At 37.7% G+C, this 12,069-nt stretch overlaps 1 protein-coding gene across 1 annotated transcript in view; it reads right to left on the minus strand.

Moving 5' to 3' along the window:
• Positions 1-3,504: 3,504 nt before the first annotated feature.
• LOC122120090 (plasma membrane ascorbate-dependent reductase CYBRD1) overlaps positions 3,505-12,069 on the minus strand; it is a 28,594-nt gene continuing 20,029 nt past the window's right edge. The window contains exons 3-4 of the mRNA XM_042694148.1: positions 5,689-5,843; positions 3,505-4,599 (exon numbers count right to left, since the gene is read on the minus strand). Coding sequence (XP_042550082.1) covers positions 4,296-4,599; positions 5,689-5,843 — 459 coding nt within the window. The 3' untranslated portion in view covers positions 3,505-4,295. The remainder of the gene's footprint in view (positions 4,600-5,688; positions 5,844-12,069) is intronic.

A 12,069-nucleotide genomic window follows, 5' to 3' on the forward strand; every position in this document is an offset into this window, starting at 1 on the left:
TGGTGGTTTATTGGAGATAAGAGTCCCATAGACTTCCCTACCCAGGCTGGCTTTAAACCTTGATCCTCAGATCTGAGCCTCCTGAGAAGCTAGGATTACAGGCATGAGCCATTGACTCCCGGCAACAAACACATTTTTGTTGATTTTTTTTCCAATATTGGGGTTTCAATCCAGGGCATTGAGTTTGCAAGGCAACTACTCTGCCACTTGAGCCATGCCTTCCCCAACCCTATTTGCTTTGTTATTTTTTGCCTGGGCTGGTGTGGACCACAATCATCCTATGTATGCCTCTAGAATAGCTCAGATGATAGACATAAGCCACCACATCCATCTAGTTTTTAAATTGGATAAGTTCCCCTGAGCTTTTTTTTTTTTCTGGACTGGTCTTGGACCAAGATTTTCTCCATCTCTGACTCCAGAGCAGCTGGGATTATAGGCATGAGCCAGAGCACCCATCTCAACCAGTGCTTTTAACAGGCTGTTAGGTCTAGTATACTTTTCTGTACTGAAAAGTTGTGGACTTCAATACAGATCCTATATGAAGGGGAAACACCATGACTGGTTTCTTTTCTCTTTTCTTTTTGTAATAGAATTGAAACCAGAGCTTTGTGCTTGCAAACAAGCAAGCACTTGAGTCATATTTCAACCCCTTTTACTTTATTTTCCAGATGTCTCGCTTTTCTCTGGGTCAGCCTGAACCATGATCCTTCCATCTCTGTCTCCTGAGAAGCTTGAACTGTCATGACCAGCATCCCATGGCAATTTTGATATTTCTCTGGTACTTCTAACAATAAAAGAAGTATGGTACTCAGAGTATGCTTTATAGAGAAACTTACAGAAATTTCAACAAAAGAACTTAAAAAACTATTCCTGGTTTAAAAAAAATGTAGGAAAAGAAACTTTCAGGACAGTGCTTCTACCTGCTAGTCTGGGGACACATTGATCACATACACACACAGTGCTTCCAAAATACCTTTTATTAGTATATAAAAAGTCAAGAAAATAGATGCATATGTTTCCTACAAAATTATAAAATATTCAAGATACTTAATATTTTTCCATAAATGTGCAGAGATTTTAAAAAGACAAAATTAAAGCTAGAAATCTTCTTTTCCACTTTAAATTTCAGGTTACTTTACAGGGAATAAAATTTAACTATCTTCTTTCTTTTATCCTTTCCTATGTGTAGCTGTAAGACAGTAACAGTTACAGTTTTCTATTAGAGTTACCCAAGAAAAAACATTCCAAGACAAAAATTCCATCCTATTACCAGAAAATTGGCATAAGATTTTGCTGTTTTTCCCCCTTGTGCTTTAAACTTGGCTGTGGTGATTACTTGAATTTCCAACTCATCAGGGGAAAGAGTTTAATTAAAAGCAAGAAATACAATTTACTTTGTCCTTTAGAAAACAGAACCCACTTATGACGTTCCTTACAAAGTGCAATTGGCTTCTTTGTCACTTCGTTGCAAGGTCTGAGGTGCTGTTTCTAAACAGCACAAATGAACTGAATCCACATAACGAAAAAGAAGAGAGAGCTGTGGAGGGTGGATTCAATTTGACACGAACAGGAGAAGCTGTGCACGTTGGATGACATTAATTCAATAAAGGATATTCATTTCAGTTTCTCAATAAATCCTTTGAAAGAAAAGGCTTTTGTGTTGATTTAGACGAGTGTTAAAATAAAGCTTTCTTTTCTGAAATTAGATTATGGGGTAAGCCCAGCCAGATTATCTCTGCAGATGATATAAGCTATAATTATTTGGGGGAGATTTCAATCACTGTTTGGAATTGATACCCGAGGCTTTCTTCTCCCCTATTCTTTGTAGGCTTTTTAATGTGATATTTTTGGGGGTGATACTTAGGTAGGAAATATCAGCTTCTGAAAGATAAAGGTGTAATTATCAGTAGAATAAAAAGCCCATTAAAAGAAGACTTAAATAGAAAGGTTTTCTAGATATATTTTACCATACATCCTTTTTATAAAGGCAGAAAAAGAAAGAAGTTCCTATAATATGTGTAAGATTACCCTCACATTAGCCCACTTGAGAGAAAATAAAGGGCTGAGATGAGAGATGTTTGAGATCTATGCAATGGAGCTATTCTTGTGTCCAAAAATTAGCTTTGCTCTGGTGGCCTCTATCTTGACCTACAAGAAAAGGAATGGCAGCCGTGACTCTTGGGACTTAGTCATCTTCCTCCCATAACCCTCCTTGCCCCCACAGCGGCTGGAATTTGATGGAAATATAATGAAATGTGTGATGAAACATCATTTATCAGACTGCTTACGTGACCATGCAATGACTAACTCCTCATGTCACCCATACTGAATTGAATAGTGGTACTGTGTGCCAGGCCTTGGGGCTGGCACTGGAAATCCTTCTGACACTATTATTACTTTTGGAAATGGAATTAAGTAAGAAGAAAACAATAACACTGTAAGGGAATCTTGGATCTTTAAGCATGAAGGGATGTGACAGTGTAACTGGTATGCAATCTTTGGAAGTAATCACCAGTTCTTTGAAAGGAAGTAGGCCAAGCACCAAAAATGTTGAGTGCATTTGGTATAAATGGTTAAGATCTTAATCCACATTAAATGATTCCATGTTCTGGTTTGTTAAATTATTTTTCTAATTTGTAATTTATTTAAAAAGACATATTTTTTCTATGTTGCCTGGCTGACCTTGAACTCTTGAACTCAAGAAATCAAGATACCTGGTTATGGCCCCATGAAAGAGCAGACCATGAGCAAGGTCTTGCCAATGTCAAAGGTTCAACCACTAAGATTCTGAAGAACAAATATTACAGTGGATTAATCCTGAAAGCTATGGATATTTGTGCCCACTTCCTTCAGTCACTGAGGCATACTTCTAATGGTAAAAGGACATCAAGGTGGCTATGGCTTGTTGGCTTGTGGCAGATATCCCGTGATATGTGGAATAGATAGATCTAAGATGCAAGGGGGAACCTTTTCCTTGGCTGTCTTGGGGATCTCCTTAGAAGACACCCAAAGCTAAACAAGCATCTTTGAAAACTCCATTCTAGCAACTGAGGATTACTCAGGATTGGCTAATGTGGTGCAAATTAGTATAGAACAGAAAAGTAGCACAGTGACATGGTTAGGATCCTGGACTGAGAAGCCATATTACCACTTCCATCAGTTAGTAGATTGCCACCTTGGGGCATGCTACTAACCTCCCCAAGCTGCAGATTTCTCACCTGAACAAATGGAGATACTAACCATACCTGCCTTACGAAATCTGTTGGGGAATTAAAGGGAGGTAATATTTATAAAGTGCTCAGGATGGGCTGGGAAGGTGGCTCAGTGGTAGAGCGCTTGCCTTGCATGCCTGAGGCCCTGGGTTCGATTCCTCAGCACGATATAAGCAAAAAGAAAAAAGCTGGAAGTGGCGCTGTGGCTCAAGTGGTAGAGTGCTAGCCTTGAGTTGAAGAGCTGAGGGACAGCGCCCAGGCCCAGAGTTCAGGTGGCACGGAAAAAAAAAAGTGCTCAGGAGAATGGTATATAGTGAGTATCAGGGAAGTACTTAAAAGAATAAAACCAGAAACTTAGGAAATCTTAAGAGGCATTTGAGAGTTCTTTGAGCAATTCATTTTCATTTTAAGAGGTTTAGAAACTGGACCATAAAACACACCAACCCACGGGAGTCTTGGGATTAAGCTGGACTAACCAGAGAAATCGCTTCAGCTACTTCTGGCCCAGTGACTGCTCCCAAATACTCCAATATAGAAACCCTCATATCTATAGCCCATCTGAGCCCAAACCAGCTGGAAAGGGAACAGAAGAGCATTAGAGAGAGAAGGGACCTTATTTTCCTTAAGGTTTTCTCTATATTCCAGTCATGCTATCTTGAAGCCCAAAGGTGGAAACCCAGCCCCAGGTATTCCTGAGGTAACTTCAAACTGTAAGGATTGATTCTACCTAGTTTTGAAATTTCTGGGCTCCCAGAACTAACAAGAAATGATCGCATGACACAAGGCCAGCGATGTTGCCAGTCTATCAAATCAACTATCAGAAGACAGCTTTTGTTCACCTATTCTATGCAAGGTATTGTGCTAATGCTTTAATCACAAAAGAGGTAAGAAACACAATTAATGTCTGCTATCATTTTCATATTGATCATATCCTTTTCAGTCCATCCCTAGGCCTCAATGAATACACACCCAAGAACTCATCCTTGATGATTACAACAAATATTGACATTGTAATTCAATCATCTATGACTAAAAAGAAGCTAAACATTAGAGCTGGTTACATGGCTATATCCTCTTAACATTTTACATTGTGGACCTCTGGCCAGCCTCATCAAGGCCCAGATTTCTTTTCCTGGCTGCTACCTCACTGTTTAGCTCCGAATCAGATTTGTCCATGTTGTTGCCAGAGCTTATGGCAATGGCACCTTCCATTCCATCCGCAGGGCCTCCATTTGGCTGAAACAGGATAGAATCTGGTTCCTTTGGACGTTTCCACTGTGGTCTAGTGGCAATCCAAAAAATGAGGGCTCCAAACACCACAATCAGAAGACCAAGGGTATTTGTAAAAACACCTTCTGGTGGGAATGTATGGTATGAAGGGTTTTTCCTATCAAAAAAGAGAGAGAGTGTGTTTTCAATTACAAATAGGATGATAAAGGAACATGCAGTATACTGTTGAATTGTGTGTGTGTGTGTGTGTGTGTGTGTGTGTGTGTGTGTGTGTGTGTAAGCACTGGGGCAGCTTGAACTCAGGGTTCAGCATTCCTGCTTAGCTTTTGTGTTAAAGGCTGGCACTCTACTACTTGAGCTACACCTCCACTTCTGGACTTATTGCTGGCTATTTGTAAATAAGTGCTTGGGTGTTTTTTTTTCTGGCCAGGCTAGGTTCGAACCAAGAACCTCAGATCTCAGCCTCCTGAGTAGCTAGGATTGCAGGTGTGAGCCATCAGCACCTGGCTACACTGTTGAATTTATCTGCTCAGAATGCACATTGGTACGGCTTTAATGTAAATTCCTTTAAAGTTTCATATTAAAGAAATAGATAAGTTGTAAATCACACTGCGGAAATCTAATATTGTAATCATGAGATTATAATTAACATTGATAAAATTGTTAAAATCCTATGTGGAAAAAAATTAATACTTAGAACACTTGTATCCCTTAAAATTGAAAAAAGATGAAATAAAAATGTATGTACCTCACAGAAATGGAGGGACAAAGGGTAAACAAATGCAGCAGCAGTACTCAATAGACACTAAGCTGAAAATAAACTATATAACTTATGGGTGAGACTGGGAGGGGGAAACTGGGAGACACCGAGGGAAGGGTGATATTGCCTGAAAAGAAATGTGCTTATTACCTGACTTATGAAATGGAAACACTTCTGTACACAACCTTAATAATAACAATAAAAATTTCTACAAATATATGAGCCTTATAAATACAATCAATATAAAACATAGCCATCAAAACAATTAAAAGGGAATATGTAACTTCAATGGCTGTTTTGTGAGTGTGGTCCTTATTTAAGTAATATGCTATCTGTATGAAATTCCAAATTATTTTGCAATAAATATTCTAAGCTTAAATTTTTGAATATTAAAAATGTTGTTACATTTATGTTCTTCTTTAACATGAACAAATAGTTAACATTTTAGAGCTTAAAGATGATGAAAAGAAAGACCATGCAACTTACAGAACAAAAAACAGTTTCTCTGTCACTCCCATAAGGACTGTTGCAATCACAGTTCCAAAGAGGAGGAGTCCAGAATAAACATGTATGGGCATGACCAGTGCTCGCAGGGAAAGTGAAGCCCAAGGAAGCAGAAAGATGAAGAAACCTAGGACAAGCTAAACACAAAAGTGCAAAAGTTAGCATTTAATTGTACATTTTAACTAATTTTGAAGTCTTACTATCAAAGCAATAGATGGAAAGAATGGTTTCACATTGAACTCAGAGGCATAAAAGGAAAAGTGAATTTCCTGAATCCAGTTCTAGTTACCTAAAGGTAGCATCTATGATAATCACCCCCTCATATCCTTTCAGAAGGATATATATATATATATACCTATACCTATACCTCATATTCTGAACTTTGCCTTTTCCTTAGCAATGTGTCTTAGAGATAGGAAGAATTTTCACAATATGTTCAAGTCAATGTCATACACATATCCACTCTCTCTTTTCTTTCTCCCTTCCCAAAACAGTTCCAACAGGTTTCTTTGTTCAGTTTTCATAGTTGTAAACAATCTATTTTGATCATACTCATCCCCCTTTAAAATGTATTTCAAAATTATTCATCTTCTTATGAAATTGTAACCTTTCTGTATATCACCTTTATAATAACAATAAAAATTTAAATATTAAAAATTAAAAGCTATTATTCACCCTTTATTGTTCTTTTTCTTTTCCTACTTTAAGATGAGATCCTTTCATTTCAACATCTCTATCTGGTGTACTCTTTTAGTAGCTAATATTCTATTCTATTTATTCTATTTTGAGGATATACTGGAATTTATTTACTCTGTTCTCTATTTTAGCTATTTCTGTTTCCAGGTATTATTATTTCCTCCTCCTTCTCCTTCTCCTCCTCCTCTTCCTCCTCCTCCTCCTTCTCCTCCTCTTCCCTCCCTCCTCCTCCTCTTCCCTCTCTTCTTCTTCCTCCTCTTCTTCCATCTTCTTCCATTAACGAGGCTACAGTGAGCATTCTGGTACTTACTTTTTTTTTTTAAATCCATTTCCTAAAGTTGTCAAGTGAGGAAGGGAAGATTTTTTTTTTTTTAGAAATCAGTAAAATCAAACATTTTAGGACACAGAATCTAGTCAGGTCAGCCTAAAATCCTATATGGAAATTGGCTGACAATTTTGAATTGAGGTGTGCAGAGAAGTTTCCATTTCCTTGACAACCCAGTACCTAGAAAGCCCTTTTCTAAGTGAAGGAAGCAAGGGTATTGCATTAACTCAAGTCAGTTTTGTCTGTTGCCCCTTCCAAGTAAGAATTCTATTTTCTTCAAGAAAATAAAGATGGCTTAGTGGCTGTCCAGTTACTGATTGAAAGGGCTTTTATTTAAGAATTAGGATCTATAAGTCTAACCAAACAACCATGAAAAGAGAGGGTGGTGGTCCTGACTGACACCCAAGGAGGAAGTGTATGTGTGTTTGGTGTGGGGAGGGGAGCACAAGAAGGATGGAGGCAGGAGGAGGGGTCCAAAGCCTTAACAGACATTTAAAATCAGCTTAGGTGTAACATGTGCTGCGAAGGAATGAAACATTATCATGAATGCCTTTACTAGGCTGCTGGGTATGTCCTATTATTCACTTAATACCACAAATGCCTGAATATGTTGGAAATGGTCCCTAGTGTTCCCCTTAGCAGTTCAAAATATTCCCAATTCTCCATCAGTGAACTTCAGTGATCCTATTAGTATTGAAGGACTAACTTCATGGTCTTCATGTTATGTTTTCTATATGAAGATGTAGGAATTTAGTAGTTGTTTGGAGTTGTTTTTAGTCCTAAGATCCTGATTTCTCTCATTTCAATCAAGATTTTTCATGTGTCTCTTGGAATCCTGTTGGGCTTGATGATTTAAGTAGGTGGAAAACCAGACATTGGCTGACAGACCTCAGCCAATCTGAATCTTACTTTAGCCATTAGGAAAATTCTTCAATGAAAGAAATAAGTTTTAAAAGAGGAAAAAAAATAAAACCTTTGAAACTTAGATACCTTACTTTATGGGAGTGTTCAAATAAACTGTCACTCATCAATTAGATAATATACTCCACAGATAGAAAAAAAACAAAGCTGTAGAACAAGGAAATTTATAGTTTTGGTTTTAATGATATTTAATATTTATGCATATGAATAAATAAGTTGAAAAATAGGAAATCAAAGAAAGGGGTCATATTGTCCAAAAAGAAATGTACTTATGGGGCTGGGAAGTGGCTCAGTGGTAGAGCGCTTGCCTTGCATGCATGAGGCCCTGGGTTCGATTCCTCAGCACCACATAAGCAAAAAGAAAAAAGCCGGAAGTGGTGCTGTGGCTCAAGTGGTAGAGCACTAGCCTTGAGCTGAAGAGCTGAGGGACAGCACCCAGGCCCAGAGTTCAGGCCCCATGACCAGACCCCAAAAAAAAAGAAAGAAAGAAAAAAGAAATGTATGTATTTATTACCTGACTTATGAAATGGTAACTCCTCTGTACAACATCTTAATAATAGCAATAAAATTAATTTTTGAAAAAGAAAGAGAAAATATTATAGAATGTCTGACTCTGGAAGTGTTTTGAATGGTACAGATTTATAATCCGTGATAATTTATATGAATCATTATTAATTTCCCCTTAACCATCTTGGGCTTAAAACTTTACAAGTGAAGATGGTGACTCAGTGGAATGAACATTGCAAGACTCTTTGTCACTAAGTCAATAGTTAAAAAGTGTGACTTACAGAAGACATATTAAAGGTGTGTATTGAAGGTGATGCTTGATTCACATTCAACAGTCCTACCAAGCAAGCATTTCTGTACTGGGGCCTATGAATATACTTGTTGAACTGTAACAATCAGTGCATTTGATTCATTCAACTCATTCCAGACATACAGGTTAACTGAAGTCTGGAAAATCCTCCATAGAGAAGTGGAATCTTCCATTTCCTAGACTGTAGGTAAGTCTAACAAAGTATGTAAAACAAAGCGCTCTACTATTTAGGAATCACTCTCTACAAAAGTTGTTCTTCATAATGAAAGTTCCTAGAAGAATAGAGGAAAAATAAAATCTTATGAAAAGTTATTAGTAGAGATGAAAATGAAAATATAGAATGTTTAAAGATTAAATATCTATATCCATAGTGATAACAAAAGCCTAACGGTGTTAAACTAAAATGTCTGTATCCTTATTTCAAGCATTTTGATTTCACATTAACAGGGATTATGAATTTTTTTCATATTTTTCTATATTTCATACATTTTAAGTTAATGTACATGTATGTTATTTTTATAGTTAGAATAATAAAAGTTTACAGTTAAATACTTGAAGGCTTTCCTCCATTAATTATTCTAGTCATTAGAAATGTTCATGTATTTTAATGTGTCCATTTATCTTACGTCGCAGAATGCACTTTATTGTTGTTGGTTTTTTGTTTTGTTTTGTTTTTGTGCCAGCTCTTGGGCTTTAACTCAGGGTCTGGGTGCTGTCCTTGGGCTTTGTTTTTGTTCTAGGATAGCACTTGAGCCACAGCTTCATTTCTGGCTTATTTTGGTGATTAATTGGAGATAAAAGGCTCATGGACTTTCCTGCTCAAGCTGGCTTCAAACTGCAATCCTTGGATTTCAGCTTCCTAAGTAGTTAGGATTGCACATTATTCAACACACATTTTGAAGCCTTTGCTATGGGCTAGAAGTTGTTCTGAGTCCTGGTATGCTATATAATACAGACAAACTCTCTGTGGTCCACAAACTAATGAAAATGTTGTTTTCATTAGATTACTAATACTGTAATGTCCAACCTTGTGGTTATTACTGGTTTTTCTTTTAGACTGTTCTCAAACCTTAGCATGCATCTGAATTACCTGGTAAGCTTGTTAGAGCACATAATTAGGGGCCCTCATCTGAAGTTTCTAATTCAGGTGGTCTGAAGCAGAAGCTGAGAATCTGTATTTCTAATCTTCCTAGAGGTGTAATGTATGGTTCTAGGTAGCATTACTTTGAGAGATTCTAGGTAATTTTCAAGTTATATTTACTGCATTTACATAATGGCACTTATCTTTTGGGGTACAGTATCTTAGCAGCACTAACTGTAATATGCCCATAGTTATTTTATAAAGCATATTACTGACACTGAAGTGGGTAATAAAGTCTTCTTGCTACTTGCCTTTTCAGCCCCTCTACCCAGCAATGCCCTCTGTGGCGCTGCTGTCCATGACTGTCTCTGGCATGCTAGGTGCTACTGGACTCAATCACAGTCAAGGAGACTTAGCATCACTATAAATTCATGATCCAGAAATGACTCTCCATTCTCCCCCATCCTCTCATTTCTGACTCTCTGAAATGCCTCCTTGCGATCAACAGCCAATCATCTTCTTATTGACAAAACGGGGGCAACATTAGAAAAGGGCCTCAATTTCCTGCCACTAAATCAAACCCCCAAATCACTCCAAACCAAACCTCTTTCTTCATGTGCAGTTGGTGTCACATCTCCAATTTTCCAGCGATTTTTGCAAACTGCTTCTTAAAAGGCCTAGTTACAATTATTCACAAACTCTTCTTACAATTATTCACAAACTCTTCTTTTTGGGTGCCATTTTCTCAGCATATTCACATGTTGAAGCTTCTCCAATGAAGAGCAGGTTAAAAGAAGAAATACCCAGACACCTATCTCAGCTCCCAGCCCTACAGTTATCAGTTATCAGCCTTCTCTCAACCATGCTGTTTAATGAACTGGTCTCTCTGTTTCATTCCCTCTCCAGTCTACTGCAATGTGGAAATGAAAATTATTATCTTCATGTCACAAAGAAGTCTACTATATAGTTGACGCATTTTCTTTGTACTGCGTTTTGAATTCAGTGCCTCATGCTTATGAGACAGGTATTCTAACGTCTGAGCTATTACAACCAAAATAGCTAACATGTGTTATTCTGGTTTGTGAAGCACTGGGTTAAGTTATTTCAGTTTGATTCTTCAAGATTTAATTTGTAAACCAAATCCAGAAATGACTTGTTCAAAGTTTCCAGCTACCAAATGGATGAACTTGATTCAGATGGAGGGGGACCCTGATAACAAATCCTTTGTTTTTAAGTGCTTCTTGTTCTATGGATTGGAGCAGAAAGAACCTAGGAGCCAACATTCCTCTCATTAAACAAAAGCCAAGAAGTGGTTAAATCATAGTTCTGAGAAGTCCAGTGGGCAGAAAGAAAACAATGGAATATATAAACCTACATAATTCTGAGGGCAAAATCTTGAGGCAATTAAATGTGTTTTTAATTCACCAAGTTTAAAATTAGAATCTATGAATGTAATTGACTATATTAACAAATAAAACTATATTTATCTCAACAGATACAGAAAATAAAATTTAATAATTTTTGACATCTTCAGCTGAGCACCAATGACTCATGCATGTAATTTTATCTCTCAGGAGCTGAAACTGTATCTTCAATTAATTAATTTAATTAAGACTCTTATTTTCAATTAATCAGCAAAAGAATGGACATGGAGGTGTGGCTCAAGTGATAGACTGCCAGGCATGAGCGAAAAAGTTAGTTTTGGGCATACACACACACACACACACACACACACACACACACACACACACACACACAAATCCACATTATCAAGACTTAAGAAAAAAGTTTTTACAGAGATACAAGGAAAGTGAAACATTTGTACTCACTAGTAAAATAGTAGAAACACTGGTGGGTTTTTAGTTTTGCTTTGTTTTGGTCGGTTGTGGGGCTTCAATTCTGGGCCTGGGTGCTGCCCCTCAGCTCTTCAGCTCAAGGCTAGCACTCTACCATTTGAGCCACAGCAACACTTCTGGTTTTCTAGTGGTTTATTGGAGATAAGAGTCTCATGGACTTTCCTGCCCTAACTGGCTTTGAACCTCAATCTTCAGATCTCATGAGTAGCTAGGATTACAAGCATGGCCACTGGTGCCCAGCTTAGAAACATTGTTTTTAAATTGAATGTGAGGATTCTTATAGCTACTGCTGTACTTTGTACTCTGTGCATGCCTACATGTTTCAGTACCTCAGCACTCCTGAATTCCTCCCATACTGATGAGGACTTAGAGAAAAGGACATGTAACAAAATTGGCACTGCAGGGCTTAGAATGTGGCTTAGTGGTAGAGTGCTTGCCTAGCATGCATGAAGCCCTGGGTTCGATTCCTCACTACCACATAAACAGAAAAAGCCAGAAGTGGTGCTGTGGCTCAAGTGGTAGAGTGCTAGCTTTGATCAAAAAAGGCTCAGGGACAGTGCCTAGGCCCTGAGTTCAAGTCCCAGGACTGCAGGGGGTGGGGAAGCAATTTTAAAAAAAGAAAAAAAAGGCACTACAGATAAATAATAAGTCAGGAATGAGGCAAAAA

This window comes from Dipodomys spectabilis, unplaced genomic scaffold, assembly GCF_019054845.1.
Source record: "Dipodomys spectabilis isolate Male_0828 unplaced genomic scaffold, ASM1905484v1 ptg000174l, whole genome shotgun sequence".
Lineage (NCBI taxonomy): Eukaryota > Metazoa > Chordata > Mammalia > Rodentia > Heteromyidae > Dipodomys > Dipodomys spectabilis.